The sequence below is a fragment of the Coturnix japonica genome, chromosome 1 (assembly GCF_054131305.1).
Source record: "Coturnix japonica strain WE chromosome 1, WE-NBRP24, whole genome shotgun sequence".
Taxonomy (NCBI): domain Eukaryota; kingdom Metazoa; phylum Chordata; class Aves; order Galliformes; family Phasianidae; genus Coturnix; species Coturnix japonica.
Window position 1 is genome coordinate 79,906,825 of NC_140663.1, and position 27,487 is coordinate 79,934,311.

Genomic DNA, 27,487 nt, shown 5'->3' on the forward strand with positions numbered 1-27,487 from the left:
GTTCACTCTTTAAGTTTGTGCAGGGTGTGCAAGAAATTCACACACAGAAAAGTGTGTGGCTTAAGCTTTTAAGTGACTAAGCTTTTAGCAGGGCAGTTCCATAAGTTCAATCACAGAAGCACAGGACTACTCAGGTTGGAAAAGACCTTAAAGACCACCGAGTCCAACCACAACCTTCCCATACAACCCCAACTGCAACAACCCTCTGCTACTAAATCATGTCCCTGAGCACCGCATCCAAATGGTTTTAAACACATCCAGGGATGGCAACTCAACCACCTCCCTGAGGAGACATCAACAAGAAAAACCTTTGACAAAAACAACTTAAAATGACTTTATTTCAGTATATTAGCACAATATTTACAAAAATCATTTCATGTTTCATAAATAAAAACATATTCTTGAGTAAAGACTATAGATATTTAAAATGTCTATGCATTTATATATACACGCATACATACAAACACGAATGGTGTCATACAGTTGTGAACTTTGGTTTTAATTACCGGTGGGAAAGGGCTGGGCAGACCGATGACTTTTGTAACTCCCCCCTGTTAAATTTGCACCTCCAAGAAACCCAGAGCAGAGCCCTTAGCAACAGCACAACACTGGGTTTCTCTCATATCCGGAGCAATTGATTCTGCAGGCTGTACACAGCCACCGAGTTCTGGATGTTTCAGTAGAGCCCTTAGTAACAGCCTGGCCTCATCGCAACAGAGACACACAGCGGATCCTACTGCCATTTCCTTTGCAGTAGTTGCCATAAAGCTATTATACGTGGGGTGGGTTTTGTTTCTTGTAAGGCAGGATAGCTCAAGAGAATCCAGCGTGTTTGTTTCGTGTAATTGCTCAACTGCTCTACTTACAACAAACCAAAATGAATCATTAACGAATGAGGAGCAAATCTCAACCAGATTCAGTTCTGATATTGAATTGTTAACACAGAGAAATGCCTCCCATGTCTAGGTGGATCGCTATGACTATGGAAAGACCTGTACTGAAAAGATTCGTATACTAGGAGCTGAAATCTGACAGGAATCGACAAACAACTAAACTGTATTTGCTTCTTAAACATCTGATCACAAGGAACTCCCTACACTGCGGCCAATTTCACCTCTTTTAGGGAAGGCTGCACCAAGGGCTGCTTTGCTGGTTCAGTCCTGCAGCCATTGCAAGAAATCTGTTAGAGGGAACATTCTAAGATCGGATACTTCAATTCTATGCAGTTGAATTCTTGATGCAAACTGTCTGTGCTGAGACTTGGAGCCTGCATGTGGATATCTGCAACAAACCCTTGTGTCATAACATCCAAACCTGAAACTTGTAACATTTAGAATCTTTGAAGACGTGGATTTTATTATTACGCTACCATTTGGCAACAGCTTTCAAAACAGAGTTTCAAATCATTAGGAGAGAACCACACGTGCCTTTGAAATCAGCCTAGTAGAAATGGAAGCTGGGGAGTTCTCTGGCAACTGTCAATGAAGTCAGCTATACTGGAACGACTCTCAAAGCAGCTGTAAACGCTAAAACCCCATGGAATGTGCAGCTTCTATAGAATCAATCCTACGTGGATCTTTATCTGTGGATCTTTATCTGTGCCACATACATATAACAGCAAGTAAACCTCACTGCTTCTCACCGACTCCTACACAAATTCTATTCTATGCGTTTGTGACATAACGTGAACACAGATTTGGGTCAGAAATGAAATAACTCCCATCTCCATTCAAGAAAAGAGATTCAAAAATTGCTAAGAGCACTCTAAGAGGACAACGTCACCTTTTCTGAAGCATCAACGTGTTTAACGAACACAGCCATTAAGAGAACCTGAAACTGTGTGTGGTTCCAGTACCACAAACTCCACAACGTGAACAAACACATGAACCACATTCAGTGTGAAAGTTACTAAATGCTCCGCAATTCCTGTGCTGAATCAGGCTCCAAGAGCTGAGCTCCTGTTTAAAGAAGACATAAGAGGCACTGGGAGCTCTCTCACCGGACTAAAGTATGGGCCACCACAGCATACACAAGTGCTGTCTATTGACAGGAACGTTATCATTCTGTGGAATTAAGATATCTTGGTTGATCTCTTCAGGAGAGCCGGCAGTAAAATCTGCATCCATACAGGTCTGTGTCGAAGCATTTCGTTTTTTATATAAAAGTTTTGCTGAACGTTGGAAAATGTATTTGTACAATCCCTGCTTCCTGCTTGTATCACAGACATTGCTACCATACCTTGCCCATGCACACAAATAAAGAAAACAATAGTCTAAATGGCATTGCAACCTTTGGGCTGAGCAGGCCCACGATCAAAGCAGTGACTGATGATGAGTTGTTGAAAGTAATACCACTAAGTATACTGCAGGGAGATGCTGGAGTGGGCAAACAGTGCTTTTTCTATTCTCACCCTCAAGCACACCGTATATACCAGAACAAAAGAAATCAAGATCACGCTTGGGCAAACACACACGTTCCTGCTGTGACTATACAAAATTACATCATTTATATCAAAAGCACTTTTGCCACACATGCAAAACAACGAGTTTCCTGAATTTCTTCTCTTTGAGTAGTGCATCTTCAAGGCCACGGTGTACAAACAATGGTGTACTTCTCAAACATCACGCATTTCTGCAGTAGGTTCGGTCTCTGTCTTTAATACTGAAAATGAAAGAAGATAAACGTATATAGGGTTATTCACAGAAATATTTTAACCAGCAGCACTTTGAACTGCCCACGCTACAACTTCAAAGAGAAAAAGCCTTCTCAGCCCCCAACCCCCCTTCAAAGTTGTCTGTTGTTTGAATGCTAAGCTCATTGGCAGAGCAGTAACCAACAGGCAACTGCTATTTCAGTCTCTCCACAACAGCAAAGTAGATGCTGTGCCTTGGAGTTCCACCTTATGCATAGGAATAAGGTGCAGCGGTTTCCAACTCTGCTGTTACTCCTAATGCTCATTCTCTTCCACGTGCCATGTTATGAACCAGTGTGTTTCAACACCTGTTTTATTCCCTGCAGCGTATGAGTGAATTTTCAAGGGGCCGGAAAAGCCTGAAGTACAGCTCAAAATGTGCCTGCCCCTAGCGTGGAAGTTAAAACTCTTAACTTCCATCTGAATCACAGAATTGTAGGAGTTGGAAGGGACCTCTAGAGATCATCGAGTCCAACCCCCCTGCCAAAGCAGGCTCCCTACACCACGTCACACAGGTAGGCGTCCAGGCGGGTCTTGAATATCTCCAGAGAAGGAGACTCCACCACCTCCCTGGGCAGCCTGTTCCAGTGTATACGTATTCCAGTGTAACCTTTATTTATTTAAAGAAGACATCCATCTTCCAAAGCGGACAAATCAGTCAGGAATTTAACCTCATCTTAAAAAAAACAAACAACTCAGGCCAAAATTGATGGTTTGCAGCACCAGTGCTTTTGCAAGACCTATCTCAATGCTAAATGCAAAGGCAGGCTTCTGTGAGCTTAGAGGAGACCTGAGAAGAAACAGCCATACTAAAAGCGAATCTCCAAGCAAAATACAGCCTTGGCTTTCCACAGTGAGCGGTAGCTGTATTGATCTTATGTCACATCTTGAGAGTTTTGAAACAAGAACTCAGTGGACCAGTAAATATCTGTTTGTTTCCTGATATTGAGCCATGGAATTGTCACATCTGAAGCATGACCTACTTTCCACTCTGCCTGTCTACTTCAGCTCATACTGACTGCTACACATTCTCAGCGGTGCATTTAGCAGATACCAACGTAGCTGGCCTTTGAACTGTGAAAATATTTCTATCCGTATTCATTTAGAAAGCAATCCTGGAGTGCACTGAGATGAATCACACACTTGGTGTAAGTACTCATAAGTAACATCTAGCAGTGCATGGTATTTATAAAGAAGCCTGTTCTTAAGAAATCAGCTGCCATAACTTGCCCCAGCTCTAGGACTGCCTACTGTATCACTTACTGTCATGTTGTCAATTTGTGCCTTCTAGGCATGACACGAAAATATTTCCAAAGAAATGAGGAGGCTTCATGTGGCCCTGCTCTTTATCTTAACCAGCACATTATTGTATTTTGATGCAGAAGCTTCAGGTCTAAGGTTTAGTGATACTTCATGACAGGCTTGCTCAGTTTCCAGCAATAAGCAGAACTATCTACAGCATCGAGTGCTCTCTTATCCTACCCCCATTAAAAGGCAGTACAGAAAAGCACGAGTAAACAACTGCTTTCATTTGAAATCCAAGCATCTAACCTCAAATTTAAACTTCCCAAATGAGACCGAGCTGATGTTTAGTAATATTTAAAACATCAAACAGCTTCCACACAAATCAAATCACCCACCACACATAGAAGAATACATGCATCTTATTACAGTGTACCAACACAAAAGCAGTACTTGTTGTCCCACATTTAATCAGAACCATCCCATCCAGCAGCTCTCCCACCATCCTGTCCCCTTCACTGTTTAGAAATATACTTTTTTCCATCAGAAAATATGCATTTAGAAAATTCAGAAAGTATTTTCTCGATGGTCAATTAAATATAGAATCATAGAATCACAAGGTTGGACCTATAAGATAATCTAGTCCAACTGTCCTCCCTTTACCATACCTACAGAAAACCCCTAACCCATATCTCCTAGCTCCCCATCCAGATGCTTCTTGAACACTGCCAGTGTTTAAGAAGATGAAATCAGATTTGATTTAACTAAGAGCAGCACCTGCACTGAAACCTCCCCTCCAAGCACTAGGCCAATCCTGAATATACAAATCCCCAAGTAAATGTTAGAATAAATAGCTGAAGATGTAAGTGGACTCACCATCATTCTTGCATCGCTCCTTTTGTATCTTTAAAAGCCAAGCAAGTGGATTAGTAACAGGCCAGACAGAAAGAAATACTTCACAATCAATGTTCAGATTAATTCTACAACTAATTTTAGAATTTGCTACTAGTGAGCATGCCGGTTAGTGAGCAGAACAGCAAAATTATGTTTTAGTCATCTGTTTCTCACTAAGTTTCCTGTATCTTAAGTGCTACCACAATTTCCCAATCCAAGGAAATAGCAAAACTGTAGCTTTGATATTGTTTTGAATGATGGGGGGAGATTTTGCTAGAATCACACGTTTTCCACTAAAATAAACACTTATAAAACAGTATTAACACCACCTTCAAAGGGGAGGGGAAAAAAGAGGGATGGGCACAATATACTGAGATATTACAACGGTCCCAAAACAGCCGCCAAGTGATGGCACTGGCAAGGAGGAGCGGCAGTGTAGGACAGGTCTGGAGCTGCAGACATTATTGCAGTGGGAGACCAAACTTACTCAGAGCCACGTTAACTGACACATCTGCCATCTCACTGCTGTTCATTGGGAACTACAATCATTTTCTTTAACTACTTCCATAATTATCCCTTAATTAGAAGATAAGCCTTGAATATCACCTACCATTTAGTGGTTCTTCTACAGCTTTCTGCAAAACATTTAAAAATATATATATGTATAAAATGTCTTCATGTTTACTTTTGGCTCGCCACAGTTAAATTACTCTAATTGACATATACAGTAAGTAGTGATTCTACAAAAATCAAGAAAGCCGGACGTTAATAAAATTCATGACTAGAATTTTTCCCCCGAAATTAAACATTAACAACTATGTTCTCCAGATGGTTTTTCCCCAGCGTAACCTTCCCCTTGGATGCGATACCTGTAGGTGGCAGCAGAAGGTTTGGGAGCGCTACTTGTAACCCCTAAAACCTACCGGCTTATTTCTGCAATTCGCTCAATGGTTAGGAATAAAACAGCATGACTAAAAGGAAAATGAGTCGAGCAACCGTGTGTCACTTCCTCAGAAGGAAACACACCACAGTTGTGCATTTAGTCTGGCAGAGAACCATCAGAAATAACGCAGGCAAATTAGCAAGTGGTTAAAGCCGGCAGATACCACAATACGCACCTTCTCCCCCTCAGCCTCAAGAAAGAATCAAGCATCATTTTGTAAGCACGCCCCACAGACAAAATGAAGCCCTCCACCGATAGTAAGTACTCCTTAGTCTTTAGATTACACAGAATAAAAGTGTATTTGCAAAATGATTTCACCTCTGTTTATTACCTCAAAACAAATATGCTGAACAGCCCTCAGTGGAAGCAACCAATGCGTTAACACAATTTTCACCAGGTCTATCTGTGACTTCTTTAAGTTGACGGGTACAAATTGTCACACCATTAACTTAAACTACAGGAAGTGTGTTTTTAGTGGCAGAGCCTTTAGACTTTATTCCTGTCTCAAATTCAGAGTAACATAATGTTCACGACATGATAGATCACGGGCATTTCTTTACTTGCCAAATCCTTGCTGCGATATAAAACTACCCCACGGAGAAAACAGCTCAAAGAGAAACAGCCACAAAGGATGTTGTTATCTCACGTGTTGATTTGGATATCAAAGCTCATCTACAGAGAAAAACTAAGGGAAAAAACCCGCCTCCTCTTGCTCTGCTTGCCTTCATTTTACAAGTAAACACGAGCATGTTACAAGCAGGCAGGAATGCATTTTGACTGCAGCGCATCAGTAATTCATTGTTAAGAACGAGCTGAGAAGTGCAGTGAGCTTCATGAACCTCCTCTTCTTCTCTCTTCTTTAAAAAACAACATATGTATATAAAAAATGTCTAAGTTCCATGTACTTATATTGCTTTCCTTAGTGAGAAAACAAATGCTCTGCTTTTCCATTTGTTCTGTGTGACCTAAAGACAGACACACTGATTCCAGATTTACTCATCAAATTAAGGGGCGTTAAAAGAAGATCAGAAAAGATAAAAGCTATAGCGTCTGTATAGATGGGAATTGAAGAAAACATTAAGGGTTCTGTAGTAATAGGCCATGGGGGGAAAAAAAACAAACCCAAGCCCTAAACCTTTCTTATAAGCCACCTACATAAAAACCCAACATCAAAAATGTTATGCACTCACCTTAATGGAAAAAAAAAACACAACAACAAACATTAACCAATGACCTTCATAAATTCATGCCTAAGAGTGCATTGTAAAGACACCAAACTTCCATTCACATTCACCACCTTTTTGTGACAGCCCTTCAAACTCTGAGCACAACACTTGAGAAGGGTTGCAGTTACAGTACTGTGAGACGCACTCGATAGGGACAATGGAGACCACCAACTCACTCAACATTAGACATCTGTTACACAGCCAGAACTTTTGCTTGCTACCAACCTGGTCTGAATTGGAACTAGTGAAGAAAGGCTCAGTATCTCACTAAAATCCCCTGAGCCATCTAGTCACCCCAAATTTATTAATTTTAAGCTTACCCTCGGAGTTTGATGATCTTTCATTCTGGAACCTATAACAACAGAAATTAAAAGAACAAACGATCAACCAAATTAAAATATCTACTGGTTTAACTTGGAAGAGCAGCAACACAAAACTGCAGCTTCCTCTACCCGCATCTATTTAATACTCCCTCTGAATTCCAAAAGCCTCTAAGCTTTCCTCTGTTTAGGAACTAAATATTGATGTGCAATCTAGCATTTCACTGAAGGCATTCAGCTGTAAAAATGAGTTACACTATACATTATTCTTTGTACTTATTTTTTACAAGCTTTGTAAATGGCTCAGTGTCAAAAACAACCCACTGTCATTGCTAAAAGACCTGCCTCGTGCTTTGATTTGTCTTCATCTCAGTTAGCAGACATTGCATCTTCTGTCTTATTTTCTCCTTTAATAGAATTCCGCCTGGTCTCAGGGCCTATTATCTCCAGCTATGCCAAACATAGTGTACACATACTGAACTGGGAAGATCACACAGCTCATGCAGACTAGATGACTGCACAAACCAGCCCAACTCTGGAAGCAACGCATCTTCAATTGTATAGTTCTGAATCCAGACTGACAAGCTGTTTGAAGAGCCTTCATTCACAGCTTGAAGCAAACAAAGCTTCTCTGCTCTCTCACACACAAATTATAAAGTCCACATAGTGTTAGGCTGGGGTGAACCAGCTTAGAGATATCTGCACCACATTCCATCACACAGAGTTGATATGCTTTATGCTTAGCAGGCCTGACTGGATTTTATACCTTCAGGTCTTTCCTCTTTTGGAGATCTGGTGACCAGATCAGTTTCTGAAACAAAGTGTTGCTATTTTTTACTCCTGGCAATAAGCACAAGAAAACCAGAATTCACTGAAATAAAAGGTCCTTGTTCAAATTGTTCTTATTTTAACTTACATCTAACCTGTGGAAATCATTAGGTAGATATTGCTTCTTCAAATTCATATCTACAATAAGCTGTTACCTACACCACCCTGTAACCCTCCTCCACAGACTGCCTGAAATTCTTTTGCTCTTTTAGATCTAACCTTCATTTAGGCAACTGTGCAAATGCAGAGCTTAAAGTGAGACATCGTACAGCTGAAACACAATTATTGCAGAGTTGGCTTTCCTGAAGGTTTATTTTTACTCAAGATATTCCACAGTCTCTGTGAAACAAAAGCCAACGTAAGCAGACAGCCTTGCACAGGGCTTCTCTGTTTTTGTTTTTTTAAACTACGTAATGGTGAAATCTAAGATAAATCAAATTAGTGCAGAATACTGGATGCTACTTACAACTATAGACATAAACCAGAGCAAGAAGATCCGCAACAGCCATAATAACTATGCCGGCAATTACAACAGACAGAAGGACTGAAGGACAGGCTGTTAAAAAAAAACAAAAAGCAAGACATCATATCAACTGACAAATAACAAACTTCTGAGAAAGAAATGAATCCTAAAATAAATAGGTCTGATAAAAAACAGAAGTGATTAATTTCTTTCAAACCCCTTCCCTAACTACTTTCACATCTTTCTAGGGCTTTAAAGGGGGGCATCCCTGGAGGTGTTCAAGGCCAGGTTGGATGGGGCCCTGGGCAGCCTGGTCTAGTACTAAATGGGGAAGTTGGTGGCCCTGCCTGTGGCAAAGGTGTGTGTCTGGGGGGGCTGGAGATTCATGATCTTTGTGGTCCCCTCCAACTGGGACCATTCTGTGATAGCAACTACCTGTGAAGTGATCCCAAGATGGGCTCTTTTTAATGAGCTTAAAGGTCACTGAGCTGAACTTACAGTAATAGAGCTCACACCTACCCTGTATGACCCGTAAAAACACCCTCCTGAAAAGAGTGTTAATTTCATGTTGAGTGCAATAAAACCATCACCCAAATAGGATCACCCTAGAACATAACACTTCACCTATCAGGAATCTCCTATAGCTCTACTTCACTTTTACATACTACTAGACAACACTTAGGTTCTCCTCACAAATATTTCTGTAAATACTAAACAAAAAACTCAAATCAAAGGCTCCACTGAAAGGTTCATCATTTCACTCAGAATGGAGAACTCTTTAGAACCCATTGCAAAGAGAAGCTTTATTTTTACGTCTCCAATCAGATAAAAGATTAAAATGAAGAATGTCTTTACGAAACGATAAATCAGATGTACCAGTGCCTCGAATGAACCTGAGTATGCGTGCTCCAACTAAACATACCACTAAGGATAGGCATCCTAAATCCACTCTCTCCTCAGTCACTGGGTTTTTTTTGGTGCTCATTTGGGGTGGGAGGACAAAGAAGGGGGAGAACAAAGGAAAGGGTACAGCTGGTGCTCCCTTACATCAGTGGTTGATTTTCTCAGAGCTAGAACAAGATGTCAGCCACCACAAGACTTACGTAGTTCAAGAATGCGTCCAAGTTCACTGTTTCTGTATTTACCTTCTTGAGTTGTTTCAATGCCAGCCACCAGCAGTTCAGTTACAATTTGCACACAAGCAAAGATTAACAACGAATTTCTGACTTGTTTGTTGAACACTGGGAAACAGTTACAGCTCTATTTGGGATTAATTTGTCTTGTTTCTAAATACTTTAGTTCTCAGTGATAAAGGTCAATGGTTGTTTTAGGCAATTCAGGGCACAACTGCTGCAAAAACTAAAAACAATTCAAAGAACTATTTTTAAGGCAATTGCTCATAGAATGCAGTTGTGCCAGATATATTCATACTAATGAAACTGATAATGCAGTAGTGCCTTCAGGCCATTTGTCTTTAACCAGATAAAAGAGCATTAACAAAGTAGCCCCATTTACATGAGTTACTTGCTAACACTCAACATACTGAAGCTATTTTCCACAGTATATTTGTTTTAGAAATAAACATCAGGTACAAACAAAAGTAAAAAGGCACTTTCTCAGAAGATAAATTTCTTACCTGAGATAGACAGTCCAAAGCCAATTACAGCAATTAGGTAACCCACAACTTGAAAGCCTAACAGAGCGTATCCACTGCGTGTCATATGATCCAGAACTGCAAAAGATGGTGGGGGGAGAGGGGGAAAGAAACTTGTCAGTTTTAATGGCAGCTCCAGTGCTATGGAAGGGAGGTCATTCACACAAAGAAAACCCAGATTCACTTAAATCCCAAACTCGGCCAGTCAGTGTGTGGAATTAACTGGGCAAGTCACTTGGGATCCTGCATTAAGTGTGTTAGTTTTGTTTTGGGACACTGTGAAGGTCAGGAAGCCAGCATGCTATCACAGCACCTATTATCTACTTATAAAAAAAATGAAATAGTACATAGATTATGCAAATTACAGAGGAGGATACTCAGCATTTCTATCAGAAAGTTCTGGAGTTGGTGAATAAACAAATACTCACTCAATTTAAATATAGAGTATTGAAGCACCATCAGCATCCCAGCAGGTAGTACGGTAAAAGCAAGGCCAACCTGATTCATTCTAATACCGCCATCTGCAAACAGTTGTACAGAAATTAGTACAACAGAAATCCTTTGTTCAAACAAAGCACAAAGTAAAAAAGGAGAACATCACCATCAAATTTTCAGGGTCTCCAAAGAATCCCAGCAGAAGTGCTTCCCTAGCCCCTAATACTTATCCACATTAGCAGCAGAGAAAACAGAAAACAATTAGGTGTCTGCAACCCCACCCCCCCCACGAACACCTACGAGGATCTGACATTCAGTGTTGGTTTTGTTGTATTCTAGAGTTTTCTTCATTGTAAAGTTAGTAGGTGGCAGTAAAGAGGTGGCAATGAATTTCATACGACAGTAAGGAAGAGATTCATCTGTGCTCTTATTCCCCTAACCTAGGAAGACAATTTTGTTACACTTACCTTGGATAAAAAGCACGATAGCTACAATAGCGATGACGGTGAGGATGCTACATGCTATAGTAACGTCCTTTTTCCTCTTACGAACAGTTTCGCATTTCAACGCTTCAAAACAAAACCAAAAAGAAAAAGCGTGAGGACACTGATCAGACATGCAGCTTGTCACACAAAAATACACGCTTTATAATAGGCCTGTTTAGTTAGAAATCTTAATACCACCTTCGGGTGCAATGCTATCAAAATAGGGTATACACCAAACACTATGAAAGATTTCTGTTATCTACAGTTGTGTTACTGAATGGTCTTCCTTGTAACTCAAACTCACTCACAGCATTCACACTGCCCAACAGAACGGGGCCCCAGCCACACTCCTAAAAATGACCATCATTTAAACCAGCAACTTCATTTGAAGCAGTGGCAGCAGTAGAAAAAGAATCCTGCATACCTGTTCTAGAAACTTCTTTCATATTACAGATACGCCTGATAATGAACATTAGACACAAATGCAAAACTAAGTGATGGATACACTACACTCAGTGCTTCAAAGTTAATCCTGGAGGAAAACCAAACTAACAGAAAAACCCCAAACAAAGAAGAACACCTTCAACTATCACCCCCAAAACGTGTAATTCATGGTGACACACAGAAAGAAACACCCAGTTTAATAAATACATTTGTTCCTAATGTAGTTAAAGGTACAGCACAGCATCGCTGGATTCACAGGTTAATTAAAGTTCTGCAAGCTATAAGGAAGAAAAACAGTAAGAACACCCACAGCTAATTAGTTGGAGGCAGTGGGTTTGCTTTTCTCCAGAGAAGTCAGAGCTTGCAATAAAATCAAGCAGGCTCAACTTACTCCCATAAAACAATTGCTTCTCCATGGATACATATCCATGGTTATCCCAGGGCAATTAGCACTTAGCTCTCTAAACGCTAAAAATGTGCAAGTTCTGGTACAAATGACAGTTCCAGAACGTGTCAGAACAGATCAGAGTCTTAAATCACTATAAATAATGATGAAAAAATATATCAAACATTCTGGAAATAAAATCATAAAGATCCCTACGTATCAGTTTCCAACCTTTGAACACAGATGGACCTTCAAAGGTTCACTTCTCACTTTCAGAAGTTTATGAGAAGTTACCAAAGGAAAGTATATCTAGATAACTGAATGTGATTACTATAAATCGCTCTGAGTGTGATTTTCTATCACCTCCTATGGACTTGACTCTAAGCAGAAGCCTGTAAACTGAAAAAGGCTGTAAAAGCTCAAAGACTGATGTAACAAATTACACCTCGGGGAACTATCTGAAACAGAGTAAGATATAAAGCACACCCTACAGTGCATTCACATTAGACACCGTTGTGTGAAGAATGCCTTGGGAAGTCTGACACAGACAGATGCGCTGCCTCTGAAAACCTCTAACAGAATCATTGATGTCAGTGTTAAAATTACAACTCTGCCAGTGCCAAGAAACTAATGTATAACTTTACTTGAATCATAGAATCATAGAATTACCCACGTTGGAAAAGACCTTGAAGATCAACAAGTCCAACCGCAGCCTAACCAGTACCCTAACTCTAACAACCCTACACTAAATCATATCCTTGACTACCACATCCAAACGGCTCTTAAACACAACCAGGGACGGCGATTCAACCACCTCCCTGGGGAGCCTATTCCAGTACCTAACTACCCTTTCTGTAAAGAAGTTCTTCCTAATATCCAACCTAAACTTGCCCTGGCGCAACTTGAGGCCATTTCCCCTCATCCTGTCACTTGTCACTAGTGAGAGGAGACCTGCCCCATTCTCACTGTAAGAACCTTTCAGGAACTGGAAGAGGGTGATAAGGTCTCCCCTCAGCCTCCTTTTTCCCACACTAAACAGCCCCAGCTTTCTTACCCTCTCCTTGTAGGGCTGATTCTCCAAGCCCTTCATGAGCCTCACTGCCCTTCTCTGGACCTTCTCCAGTACCTTGTTTTAATCAAGAACAGTACATTGTCAACTTCCACACATGCAAAATAGGTCCTAATCTGAAACAACACTGGCAGAAAAAACATTACCATACAGAAGACTAGCTCTGTTAGAAACAGACTTTTTAGGCTGTAACATCGTGCCTTCTCCAAAGAGATGTAAATAACAGTTTGAGCGATCAGGAGAAGACTCCAGAGCAAACCAAACAATGACTTGCCAATGCTTACATAGAGCCGGATCAACTCTCCCACACACACACTCTCTTCTAGATTTAGGCACCACCTTTCAACCTGCACAGGTGCCTTTCACATAAGCAGTCTGAAGACAAATCAAAGAATTAGAGTCGATACTCACCAATAACACCTAACTGAGCCCAGCAAAGAACGATAATGAAGATCAGCAACGCTGAGATGACGATACTCTGGATTAGATTGAACTGCCGCTCTAGAGAATAAACAAAGAAAAATGGGAGGAGGAAAACAAGCACACAACAAGTTACTGGCTTTGCACATATTGCTCCTTCTAAGCTGTCCTCTAGACTGTGTAAGATTGTATTTAATAGCTAGCCTGTGTTAAGTTTTAATGCTATGAAAGCCACAACTTTTACCTATGAAATTTTCACCCTAGTCTTGTGTGACAACCTATTTCTTTTCCTCAGTATTCCTACTAACTGTAACACTTGCAAACTGAAGGTCTTAATCTCCAGTGCAACAGAGGGTACGTTTGCAATATTGTGTGGCAGCACAAGCCAAATAACACAGAAACATTGTGTTCAGCTTCCACAGCTAGGCAACAATGATGGCCAATATGACGCCTCCCCTGCTGCTCTACTCTATTCCCAACTGCTACAATTCCTGAACAACGTCCACATGTGTGATAAGGAGCACAGGAACCAGCCTACATCAGAAGGAAATGCTGCTTCAGTAATTTTAGAAGCCACACATCATCCTCCAAGTCTTCCAATCACCATCCATTTAGCTTTGCTCCCCCCATGCATTTTGGATGCCTTCAGGTTGTTCAGTCAGCTGAAGTGCTGCGAGATCGTGCAGGCCACCATCCAACATGCAATTCTGAAAACATCTCCATCGAACTGGAAAATGCAGTTCATTCTGGCGTCTCTGCCAATCATGTCACTTAAACTTACACGGTGAAAGCCAAAGCTGTCTTCTCTTATGTTATACTTGCCCCTGTTCCTCTGCCTCCACACTCATTTGCAAAGAAAAGTCTAATCTTCATTTAGATGCATACTCCTGGCACTTACTCTCCACATTCATCTCAAAACTCCACCTGCAGCTCCAGAAGCACGGGAATTAAAGTAGCAATACCTCACAACTTTCTATGGCAAATAACACCTTGGGAGACAGACCGAAATTCACGAATTCCATAGGGAGCAAGTTCAAGTAGAAATTAAAGGCTTCTATTATACATAATTATTTTGGTTCAACTGTTCTGTTAAAGACAAGATTTACGTTTCTAAAGCAACAGTAATACCTAAAAGGAAAGGAAGCGTTATTTCATGGTAAGACCACACTTTTCCAAACCGAATCATTGCTTCCAGCCCCACCCCTTCCTCCCCCCTCCCTCCCAAATGAACAGTACTACATGCAAAGGTACATCAATTTTGGCAGATTCTTTGGAAAAGGATGGTAAAAATCATCACGTGGAAGGTATGCATTGCAGGAATACTTTGTCCTTAGGATGCCTGATCTTTGCGTTTGACTTCTCCCATATTTGTGCCTAAGTCAGCCTCCTGGCTCACATTGTGCCATTCACATTTCTCACCCCGCGTTAACATTCACACCCAACATAAGGAAATGACTCTTACAACAGCAGCTGTTGCAATCCGGTACCAGTTACCGTAATCCCAAGGCATGGCATGTGTTAGTGGTACACACGTACTGCACTACGCTATTGCCACAGGGAATATATAACTCTAGTAACAGGCAACAGATTTCCCAACAAATTAGAATGTGCCTTGCAGTAATGACCCCCTGTTAGTAATAACATCACTGAAGCAAAGGGCTTCAGCAGAAATTCAGTGCAACTGTGGCACTGGCACAGGGTTTAACCCTCAAACTGATCAAACACCAGGGAAAGCAAGTCTGTGGTTCTCTGGTGGCAATAAACACTGCTTACTATCGGTCTTCAGCTGTATTGTTTTGTGTTCAGATGCTACAGAAACATGTCTTTGAAAATATCTAGTGCTACTAATTCACTGGGACTACAGAGCACCTTAAGGAACACGCTCCATAGCCAGCGTGGGCTTATAAAACCCACGAGTTCAATCTCTGGGTTTAACAAGTCAAAGAAACTAGGTACAGGATCCCAAGAATGGAGCTCTGCTGTGCCATAGTTAAGACAGCACATGGAAACATGGATGCTATAAAAACTAATCCAGCTTTTGGCTCCTTAGGAGACATATAAGCTATACCACAGTTACAACATAAATACAAGCAAATTAACAAAAGATACTAGAGGCAGAGGAATGGAGGAATATCTGTCCACTTTCTCATGACAAGAAAAAAATGCATCTCACCTAACTCATACCATTCCAACTTTTGATTTTCAAAAAAGACACTGATGTTGAATAGTAACTTGACCACAGCGTTGCCATTCTTTGGCTAAACCAAACCCTACAGGCAAATCTTGGTGACAGTGCTTGATGCATTCTCATGAACTGCAAGCAAATGGGCTGAAAAGCAGCACCACTTGAAGGTGGCATTGCCAGCTACTTTCAACACAGAGAGGCAGCCACAAAGCCTGCTGCTACCTGCTAGGATTGCACTGTAACATGGGAGCACCAAGCACGGTCAAGTCTCAGAGTCTAAAAGCACTCTGTGTATGGAGATGCTTGCAATAGTTTTGGGACATGCAACATAGAAAAACGAGAAACAACTGAATTTCTTGCTAAGACATTTCACTTAATCCGGTGCTTCACAGAACTCCAACTCCTGGATAAAAACATTGTTTTGAAAGCCAACATAAGGAAGCCAGCTCCAAATTAATATGACTTCCAGCCTAGGCAGGGAGTGGAAACTCCTACATTTGAAATGGCTGACAATAGCAGGACACGGGGAAATGGTTTTAAGTTGAAAGAGGGAAGATTTAGGTTGGATGTTAGGGGGAAGTTCTTCACTAGGAGAGTGGTTAGGCCCTGGAACAGGCTGCCCAGGGAGGTTGTGGATGCCCCGTCCTTAGAGGTGTTCAAGGCCAGGTTGGACGGGGCCCTGGGCAACCTGATCTAGTAAAGGTGTATGTTTGGTGGCCCTGCCAGGCAGGGGGGTTGGAACTACATGATCCTTGAGGTCCCTTCCAACCCGGGTCATTCTGTGACTCTGTGATTTTTGTGGTCAATGTCCTGTGAAGATACTTGCCCAGGAAAACACGTGGCATAAAAATCTTGCTCACTTTGCCACCCCCCTCCTACATGCTTTCTGCAAAGTGAAGTGGAGAATAGTTGGCTCTTATAATATTGCCTCTGTAAAAACAACTGCAAAACATCAGTAATAACACAGTGAGCTCACCGCTCAGAAACGACAAAGTGAAAGTGAATTTGAGATGGCTGCTGTTCACCAGCCCGTTTCAAAGCTCCCTTCCCGTACTGTACCTCCTCCTCAGGAGTCCCTCTAAAACAAATACCAGAAGATTATGTACAAGATCTTAAGCAGTGGAGCAAGCAGCTGTTTTACCTTCCGTTACGCCCTCAAATACAACGAGTAAATCTGAAATATTTTCTAACACGTTCTCTAAAAGCCATCATAAGCTTGCAACTAGAAAGTCTTCACTAACCACACTTTTCCACTGGGAGAGGTTTTCCCTCGTAGCAACTGTCAACTAGAAAATGAAATATAAAAAAATTACATCAGTTTCCCACTTTGTAGACTTGAGATCTCTTTCAAAGTTCCAAGCATAAAGGCTTAAAAAAAAAAAAAAAAAGCTAAAAAACCCAGTCAGTAATATGAAATGGTATCCCGTATCATATGTGATATTGTATTAAAATATTGACCTCTTTTACAAGTAAAATAAAAAAAAAGAAGAAGAAAAAGGTGGCTGTACCCCTCTCAGTTTATTTCAGGATTACACCTGTCTTGCAGTGTATATGATTAACTCTGTAATTAGGCCCAGCTGTAAACCACACAGGTGTTTGCAGCAGGACACAAGCAGCATCTGCTTGACACTCAGAGATATTTTCAGCATTTGTCACTCGGTTAAGAGCAAAAAAAATATCCTAGGACAATTCTACAGTGGGCAGGTAAGACTCCACATGTTATGTACATGGAATGTGTTCAGTTCTGAAAAACCTTCCAGCACGGAGCACATAAACAATACAAGCATCTCGTGCAAACCACCCCTACAGAGTACTTGGCAGACTGAATGTGTATAGTAGATCAACAGCTAAGGCACTAGAGCACACGGGCAGCATCAGGCAAGAGAAGGTAAAATGCCTCACAAAAGAGAAATTCATCGTTTGGTCACCATTGTTTTTATTGAACACTGTCCAAAGAAAACATTTAATGCTAGATAAGCCTAACGGAAATGGTTTTAAGTTGAAAGAGGGAAGATTTAGGTTGGATGTTAGGGGGAAGTGCCTCACTAGGAGAGTGGTTAGGCCCTGGAACAGGCTGCCCAGGGAGGTTGTGGATGCCCCGTCCTTGGAGGTGTTCAAGGCCAGGTTGGACGGGGCCCTGGGCAACCTGATCTAGTAAAGGTGTATGTTTGGTGGCCCTGCCAGGCAGGGGGGTTGGAACTACATGATCCTTGAGGTCCCTTCCAACCCGGGTCATTCTGTGATTCTGTGATGACTTAGCACCTAGCAGTACCATTTCCAACCTCATCAAAATCTTCAGCCATTACTAACATGTTCAGATCTTTCCCCCAGAGGCACTCCCCTCTAACTTAAAACAAAATAATACACAACAGCATTCAAGCTAAAAAGCCCAGATGCTACACTCTGGGTATTTTCAGTTTCAATAAATAACACTTTGACATTCATTAATTTCCCTTTCCCACAAGATCTTGTCTTTCACTCCCAACATGTCATGAAAAAAATAAAAATAAAAATGACAGGTAACTCACCCGTGCGAGTTCTAAGTTCCACCTTTGTTTCACCTTCTCTGTTTAATTCTGTTACTTCACAGGTGTAATTTGCATCCTTTGCTTCTGAACTTTTAAGTTGTAGCGAGGCATCACCCTTAGCTAAATCCGCCTCAGCAGCAAAGACAGCCGATGGAAGTGACGGGTCCCTGTAATAGCTCTGATTTGGTCCATGAAAAGCAAAAACGACTCGATCTTCTACCATCCACCTAACATGCATCTTGCTAACATTGGACTCACGGAGGTTAGTCACAATGCAAGGTAAAATAACTACATCATTACAGGCGTATTTCTCAACAAATTTCGTTGCGTCAAACCGCAGCTCGGTGGAACCTGGAAAGAGGAATGAAAATGAACACATTTAGCATTAGTTCTTAATATGACAGAGAAGAAACAGAAGAAAAAGCACGACAGCGTGAGACTTGGGAAAATAAGTACTCTTACACTGAAATAAGAAAAACTCTGCTTCAAGGGAGTAACAAGAAGAAAAACATCCACGTACTGTGCAAATATCAGATCCTCATTTGTTTCTCACTCCAGGTGGAGCCAAAAGCCTGCAGATTGAGCACGTCCCTTTTATTTCCCCTTTCCTGCCCACTGGAGGAGTGTACATCAAGTAACACGCAAGGCAAGATCCTCAGCATTTGAGCATATAGCGAACAAAACTGAAAGTAGGATCTGTAACACCAGGCTTCCTGTTTAATAAGCCATTAGAACTAGTGCATCTAGCAATATCATTCAATGGAAAAAAAAATAAATCATGTTATCATTTCATCGCTGCCACTTCTAACCTTTCTCTCCCCCCCCAGTTCTAAAAGAGCATTAATAACCACTGTTTCAAGAAAAACCCAAATTCAATGCTGAGCCTCGATCTGAATGAAGATCCACTCCCAGTTCTTGAGATTAACACGAAGTATGACATCAGCATTACACCAGGGAGCCGAAGGAAGGTTAACTGAATTAGCCTGACTGCCAAGTACGAAAGCTTTCAGTTCTTCCTTTCCAATATTTTCAATCATTCATACGAAACCACAGCTCAGCTGAACAGCAGTCGGCTCCCGGAATTCCCAGCACCATGAATCATTCAGAACGCCTGGCTACCTTCGCCTGATAAAGCCCAAAGGTGAGAAAAGCCGACTACTTACCATAAGGCAACGCCACCCCTAACTGTAAGCACACTCATACACCCTGCAGTGAGTCACAGCCCAGCCACTTCGAATCACAGAACACCCCGCGTTGAAAGGGACCCATAGGGATCGCCAAGTCCCAATACTCACGCGTCTGACACAGACGTAGTATTCATGTTCTCAAACCAGTCAGAGCTTACTACCGACTCCCAGAGCTCGTAATTAACAGCAGCAGGGTAGTATGGTTTGGTTGTGGTTGGACTCGATGATCTTTTAGGTCTTTTCCAACCTGAGCAATACTACGATTAAACACTCGCTGTGCAGAGCAGCACTTCACAGTGAATGATACTCAGAGACAGTGCTGTGCTGCCTTTTTAGCCACGTAACTAAATAAAAATAAATATTTTTTTTTAAAAAAAAGCGAAGAAAAGCAAAAATAAGAAAATCAAGCCCAACACCGTACCCAAATCCAACACGACGGCTCTCCAGCTTCCACTGTTCATCCAGGAACAGACTTCGCATCCCTTCTGTTTGTTTTCCCCCTCTTAAATTTATTTTGTTTTCCTTCCCTTTAGAGCTCACACGTTCGCAGGACGAATTAACATCCCGCTCTGGCTCCATTTCAGCGAGCAAAGAGATTTCCAGCTAAAGAGGAAGCGACTCGACGTTCTAAGCGCTCACCGATACACGCCGATCCTTTCGAAGGAGCGAATCGACGGCGGGCAGCAGCCCATGCCCGGTTCCTCCCCAGCTCGGCGCATGGCGGCTCGCAGACGGCACAGGGCTGAGGCACGAACCCGCCGAGGCTCTCTCCTCCCAGCAGCTCCCTCCGAAGAGCCCAGCCCCTCCTCCGCGCCGTCTCCCCGGCCGCTCTCTCCCAGCAGAACCCCCCGCCATCGGCCGAGCCGGGCTCCGTCCCTTTTTCCCTCCATCCTCACCTACCTTTGCCCAAGACGGCGAGAACCGCTCCGGTGGTCAGCAGCCACATGGCGGAGCGCCAGCTGGGCAGCACGGCCCGCTGCCAACCAACCTCCAGAGCGGCAGCCGCAACGGGAAAAAAACCGGGCTGGAAAGGCGCAGCCGCGCACATAGCGGAGCTGGGCGGGACGGGGAGGGACGAAGGAAGGAAGGCGGAGCTGGACTGAGCGACTGCGGACTCTGCCGTCAGGGGTGCCGCCCTCTGGGGCTGTGGTGCCCGCTGACGGCAGTTCTGGCTGTGGGAGTGTGCAGGGCTCGCTGTCTACCGGGCGGTGAGCCGGGGGCAGTTTTCCCCCTCCCTTCCTCCCTTCCTAGGAAACTGGGAGTAGCCCGCGGGAGCGGCTGGATCTTAGAGCTTCCGTGGGTGTGTTTTTCAGGCGAGCGTCAGCGCCCAGTTTTATCTCTCCGTTCCCCCGGCTCTGAGGTGGCGGTTCGCAATCCCCCTTCGCATGGCGGGAAGCCGGAGGCGGCGCGGGCGGGCGGGCTGACCCGCGGCGGGCTGCCACAGCCCCTCCCGCTGTCAATAGTGCGCTGTGAGGGAGAGCATCGAGGGGCCCAACGAGTTAAAACGCGGAGGGATTTGCGAGCCGCCCTCTCAGCATCCCGTTTGGCAACGCAACTCGGTCTAAAGCCAAAAGGACGGAGGGTTTCCTTCAGTCCTTCCTGCGTTGGGCGCGTACTGGCTCTCTGCAAGCAGCCCTCTGGTAATGGGAGAGTTGTCCTCAGGGGTTTGGAGCTATTAATATGTATCTCTGCTTTCAGCCCTGTGTGTTGGTGAAGTGTGAAAACAGAAAATAAATCGGTTCTTGGATATATTTGGGGAATGCATGCGTATGCATGTACATATATATATATATGTGAATGTTCTAAGAAGTCCCAAAGTTCAACAGAGGATGAGTTAGTGAAAGCCAGGGCAGAATGAAAATGCTGTGGGAAACTGAATTCCCATTAATGTCTCATCTTCTGGTATTTTTTAGCTGTGACATGACTATTGGCTTCAAAAGGGCTGACAAAAGCAGGACACGGGGAAATGGTTTTAAGTTAAAAGAGGGAAGATTTAGGTTGGATGTTAGGGGGAAGTTCTTCACTAGGAGAGTGGTTAGGCCCTGGAACAGGCTGCCCAGGGAGGTTGTGGATGCCCCGTCCTTGGAGGTGTTCAAGGCCAGGTTGGACGGGGCCCTGGGCAACCTGATCTAGTAAATGTGTATGTTTGGTGGTCCTGCCAGGCAGGGGGGTTGGAACTACATGATCCTTGAGGTCCCTTCCAACCCGGGTCATTCTGTGATTCTGTGATTCGTTATCCCTTTTTACAGACTTCCTGCATTCTCCTCAAGTCTTCCCCCAGCCCTCTCCAGGTGATTAGTGGACAGACGTCTCTGCCTCGCCTGCTGTGTTTGTTTCATCCAGATAATCATAAAGCACTCAGACATCCCCCAGCATTCTGGGTTAGTAAATAGCCTTCAGCAATGGGAGCCATCTGACTCCAGCAGCAGCATGAAGCAAACCGGTCCTTCTCCTGCCAAAATGCCTCAGCAGATGTTCTCTAGAGGCCTGGAGAAGCAGGCTCGAGTGGAGCTAGCAGGGAAAGCATGTCTGCTTCTTCTGCTTCTGCATCTGTCCCCAGACCAAAAGCCAGGATGCTGAGAGCCACAGTTGTGCACCGGGGACAGCAGCAGTGCTATACAGAGCTGCACAGCATGCTGTCTGTGAGAGAGCCGGGGGGTGCTCTCCTCCTGCTGCAGGGAGGAGAAGCCTACACCTGCATGCAGCACGCGTCCGTTGCTAAGGCAGCACACAGCACACCCACGCTGGCCTCAAAGCAAAACAGTGCTCATAGGAAATTTCATGGAGCCAGAAGCCTCGTGTGAGAGAGTATGGCTTTGTGTAAAGTGCTGCCTCACACTAGTGAACTGGGTTTCACAAATCCCCCAACAATAGCTCCCGGTGCATGTAATTTTTCTGGTTCTCTGAAGGAAGCTGTGCCATCTCTGTGTCTGCAACACTTCTTTCTCATGTCCTGTCTTCTGCAGTGCCTCTCCTTGATGAGAATTGCAGTGGATTATGCAGCACAAGGCAGTTCTGATGCTCCGGATTCCTACCGATAGAAGAGATAGGCAGTTCTGCTAGACACAGAAAGCAGAACCTGCTATGACAGAGCAGCTGTGTGCTTTTAACCACTCCTAACACCTGTGTGACCATCTCCCTCTCTGTTTACCCCGCAGTGCTGAGTGTCCCGTCCTCACCCAGTGCTCTAAAAGCTTGCACAGGAACGCTTCTCAAACCTGCCCCATCTCTGACTTGCACAGTGGGCCTCAGTGCTCCTATAGAAGTAGATTATGTATCTTGAAAACTGCACGAGTGCCTTGCTTCTTATCATTTGAGTAATGGTTTTCCCCTTTAACTTAGGCAGATATTTTAGTATCACTATGAGGTCTGCTATTTCACACTGGTTTACAGCTCCTTGGAATGCCATTGATCATTTGTTATCTGTGTTGAGCAAGTGAAGTTGCTACAGGCATGAAGCTCATGCACAGGCCAATGTACAGGAAGCAGTGACTGCTGTAACTGGCAGGAAAATTCTCAAGAGTGACACAGAAGCCTGTGTGCCTACAGCAAACAGTATCTGCAGATAGATTTGTCATACTGGCTGTGAGCGCTGTCTCCCTGAGCAAGAAATGCAGCGAGCTGACCTCCATCTCTGTACAGAGATTGCTCTGTATCATGACGCTTGGGGAAACCACCCCTGTCCAGAAGTCATAGTACAATAGGAACACCATAGGTAACACTGTTCTTCTCTTAGCAACACAAACGAGCGCATTGCTACTTCCTGTAGCAATGTAGCAACCCGAGGTACGCTGAGGTTCAATGAACTGACTGAGGTCACACAATCAGCCAGTGGCACGGCTGAGAATAGGCACTGTGTCCTTTCCTCCAGGCCTAAGACCTAACTCTCAGATCCATCCTGGGGGCAAAGGCGGGCTACCAAAGTTATATACATCACAGCTCTATAGAAAATGACATTTTTAGAACAGGCTCAACCCTGAACTTATTACAGTTACAAAAAATAATAATAATTAAAATAAATAAAAATAAAAAGCATCAATATTTCCTCCTTATGAGAGATCCTGAATGGTAAAAATGGAATTTATAAATATTAATGGGCTTCTAAGTCTGAGCACATTAAAAATATAGTCCAAAAGACTAAAGCCTGAATTAACTTAGAGAAATTGTTGCTGGAGACCTAGTAAAAAATAAAGCAGTGCTGTGAAAATGTGAACCTTTTTACAGTCATTTTTCATCAATTTCAAAAGTGTTTTTAGGGAAATAGCACTTCTTTCACACTTCCCCCTTCCCTGGCTCGTACCCATAGTTCTTACAGCATGTACAAACTATGTGCGGTTCACTTGGTAGAGCAGCTGCTTCACCTGTGGTGGACTGATGGCAACAGAGCAACTGTCTGCAATGTTATCTGCAGCTGCCCTGTGCTTAAATGAGACTCCCGGGGGTGAGGACCAGATTATCGGTGAGCTTATGGAAACCATATGTTGTCATATTTAGGTGGTGAATGTGATCTTCTTCCAGCATAGGCATTGTGATCCATCCGTGAAAGTTCTGTAATGCTGGATTTCAGGGAATGGTTCAGTTGAGCCCAAACTACAATTTTCTACTCTGTCTTCAAGGACTGTTCCAGATATCCCTCCTTTCAGTCAAGATTTGCCCAGAGAAAAGGTCAGTTAGGAAATATTAAAGAAGGAAAGCTGATAGCTTTATATCTGTTTAGACCTGACTTCCATTGCAATGTAAGTCATAATCCCTTCTGATTTCAGAGAGAATTAGGCTCCATGTATCTTCAACTGTCATGGCTCAGCCACCTAAACACATGTACAAACACAGCTGTCATTAGTGTATCGGCAGGTTTCTGAGCATGGAAAATACAATGCCTTCTACTCGACAAGATTGGTCCTCCCTGGAGGCACCTGCCAACCCAGCTTGTCTGCAATGCAAGTTCTACAACCTGCAAGTACAGGCCCGGGGCAGAAATAGTGCCACTGCCTGCTTCAAAACACCCACATCCTTCCCCTCCACCACAGCCAGCAGGAAGAGTGCCTATGTCTGCTCTCACTCTTCCTCTGCACCACAGCAGCTGCAGCCACAGCCATGTCCTATGAAAGCTGTACCCAGCAGGTGAGGGGCAGCACACCTTGTAGGCTGTAGGGAGAGGCACTCACAGAGCCTGGCTCTGCAATGCCCACAGACTCCTGCCTGCAGTGCAGGCCCCCATCACAGGACATGCTGCCAGCTGGGTCTTGCACTCCATCCTCTCCCTCCTCTCCATCCCTACCCTGATCTGCTGCCGTCTTTCACAAAATCCATAGAAATGTAATTATCGTAGAGATGTCTGCCTGTAGTGATGTTTTTCTTCGGAAATAATTATAATTGGCCGTGGCAGCTAAAAACTTATCGGAGTAGACAGATGACAGACAGCACAATCACATAAGCTTCCCTCTGAGAAAATAAAGCTAAAACCCATTTATCCTCCTAGCTGGGAACAAAGGACTTTACTTTGAAGAGCCAGGCTGTGAAAATATGTAGAAAAGACTGTTATGCTCACAGATTAAATTTGCAGTAGGTAACCAACCACAAGGAATCCATTTGCAGCAGAACAGTACTGCAGTAATTACAATAATATCACTCCTTTCATCTGAAGAACACCCAATGAGGGACATATCACTCTGTTCAGAGGAGGCTGCAGTGGTTTTAAAAGGTTAATTAAGTGGCTGGAAGCCATGTAGGCCTGAAGAGTGGCTTGATCACAGATAACATTAAAATGTAAGCAAATCTCAATCATGTCTGTAAGGGCTACTTGCACTGGGATCCAAAGCTGGACGAAGCCACTTCTTCCTGCAGTAAGCCATTAATTGCCCCCTCCTAGAGAGCAGAAAAATATTGATTCCAAGGTGTATCTCCAAGTCATGGAGGCTCCTGGAGCCATCTTTTGCATGAGAGCTGACATGCCACCCTGGAAGGAACTTGTGCTTCTTCCAAAGGACTTCAGCATCTGGCCTCTCTTTTGGCTGAATGGGTTTCTAATGGTACATGGATTGGGGGCGGGTGGGATAACTTCACTCAGTACTAATTTAAAACGTTTATGCAATTCATGACAGTCCTGAGATGCTTTTAAGAAAATAAAAATTGAGTGAGGAGAATGGCTGCCTGATAGTACTTACTTATTACACTGAATATACAAGCAGATGATAACCTCAAATTGACAGAGATATGCCTGGGTCTAATGGTATTGCATAGACACAAAGAGAAATACTGCCAGCAGGCAATCAGTTGTTGTATGGAGGAGAGCAGAGAAAGGGATGGAGCCTGGGGGGAGGATGGAAGAGATAAGGACAGTGAAATACCAAGAACAGAAGAGCATGAAATGTTTTCTATAGTTCTAATTCCCAGGATTACAAATAACACTCCAGCACATTCATTCACTGGCTGACATGCACTGCACCACAGTCATGTGGCAATACTATTTCCATCACATGCACCGCTCTGACAAATTCTTCTCTCTCTGGATAAAGTTCTGCTTTGTTTCTATTTTTCTTTTAATTATTTTTGATGGTCTTCTTGGCTCCCAAAGGCTTTGCCTGCTTAGATTTCCCCTTCTAGCTAAAAAAAGAAACTCGACTGATCTCTTTTGGCAGCTGTGAAATGGCTGCATATTGTATATGTTTTCTCGATGAGCTTCCATGAAATGGGTTTTGGTTTTCTTTTGACGGAGGTACCACTTTTAGCACAATGTCCACACAAGATTAGCAAGTGTTCATTTGGGGGGAAGAATTTTTGCGTGAGTGTAATGTCATGTATGCCATTTCTATCCAGCATTATGAATAGCGAGCTAAGTCACTTGAAGAGGGGGATGGAACTGATTGAGGAATGTTTCCCCAGTGAATGCTCAGTGTGATTAGTGATGGTCTGGTTTTTGTTAATCTTAAGGCTTCAGTAGATGGCAAACGCCCATGAGATTCAGGTTTTAATTCTTACCATTTCCTGGGGCCAAATGACAGCGCTACATGAAACTGGCCAGACTGCATGTGCTCTAATGCAGCTCAGCCTGGTATCCTCTAATGACAGTGCCCAGATGCGGATGCGTGGGGAGGAAGCTAAATGTACGTGGTAATTCCTATTTCCTTGCTTACTCAACCTCCAGCACCTTTCAGCTCAAACTCCCTAAGCTCGAGATTTCTGTGTATTTTAGAGCCCACAATGGAGAGAAAGAGAGAGGAGGCGCAGCTTTCAGTGAAGACGAGATATTACACTGCACAGCACCATGGGTGAATGTGATTGCTCTGTCTTCTTATGTAGTTTTACATGCATCAGCCTCAGTCTAGCCTGTGCTTTGGGGTAATGCTATTATAAAATCAATGAATGACAAAAACACTCTGAGATAAAAGGGAAAAGGCCGAAATGAATAAAAACAGGGTAATGATACGATATAAGAGCATGATTATAAACACTGATATAAAGAGAGCTGGTATTCAGCTAATTTCTTGTCCAATGTTTTATTTAGCCACAAAGGTCTTTTAAAAAATCATATCCATATCCAAGTATGGGATATCATATCCATGTATGAGAGCAGAGGAAATCTATTCCCTCTTGAAATTAAAAGCTTTTGTGAGGCTTTTGTGACTGAGCATCTCAAAGTCAAATTCAAACGTAAGCATCACCAAACATTAGAACAATTAGCAGGCTATTTTTCTTTTCACTTGTTACATACTGATGACTTGCCTGCTTGGTGTAATTCTTTAGTACTGGTAGAAGTCACTAGTGGCTAATGGGCATTGATAGACATTGGCCTTATAGGATGCAACTGGGCCACCAGCTGAAGCTGCTTTAACTGCTGACTGCCAGCATTCTAGCTTTTGCTTTCTCTTTGTTCCCAAGGGATGGCTGGGCCAACCATGTGTGTATGTGTCCATGAGTTTAAGCCAGCAGCAAACTGAAGTCCCAGGATTGTAGGCAGAAGCCATGAGACATTTCCAGCTACAGCCTGGTGAATCTGCCTGAGAGCCAGGAGCTCTGACCCTGGGGCCTGATGCCATGGAAGCAGACAGGACTCCAGCTGAACATTAGCTTAAAGTCTGTGACAGACA

The 27,487-nt window shown here is 43.2% G+C and overlaps 1 protein-coding gene across 31 annotated transcripts; it reads right to left on the reverse strand.

Moving 5' to 3' along the window:
- Window positions 1-309: 309 nt before the first annotated feature.
- CD47 (CD47 molecule) lies at window positions 310-20,421 on the reverse strand. 31 transcript variants are annotated; one of them, XR_014945709.1, is made up of 13 exons: window positions 20,301-20,421; window positions 18,214-18,564; window positions 16,927-16,971; window positions 13,492-13,581; window positions 13,066-13,137; window positions 11,165-11,266; window positions 10,691-10,783; window positions 10,245-10,340; window positions 8,612-8,701; window positions 7,318-7,349; window positions 5,439-5,568; window positions 4,811-4,838; window positions 310-2,661 (listed from the first exon to the last, which is right to left on the reverse strand). XR_014945709.1 is itself a non-coding variant. In XM_085546361.1 (13 exons), the coding sequence occupies exons 1-12, from the start codon at window positions 20,344-20,346 to the stop codon at window positions 4,813-4,815; spliced, it is 1,068 nt and encodes a 355-aa protein (XP_085402487.1). In that variant the 5' UTR covers window positions 20,347-20,421; the 3' UTR covers window positions 310-2,661; window positions 4,811-4,812. The 31 variants fall into 31 exon arrangements, 28 of the variants coding, with proteins under 28 accessions (XP_085402487.1, XP_085402562.1, XP_085402502.1 ...); XM_085546361.1 differs by having other exon boundaries at window positions 5,439-5,463; XM_085546436.1 differs by lacking the exon at window positions 5,439-5,568 and adding an exon at window positions 19,509-19,744.
- Between the last annotated feature and the right edge of the window lie 7,066 nt (window positions 20,422-27,487).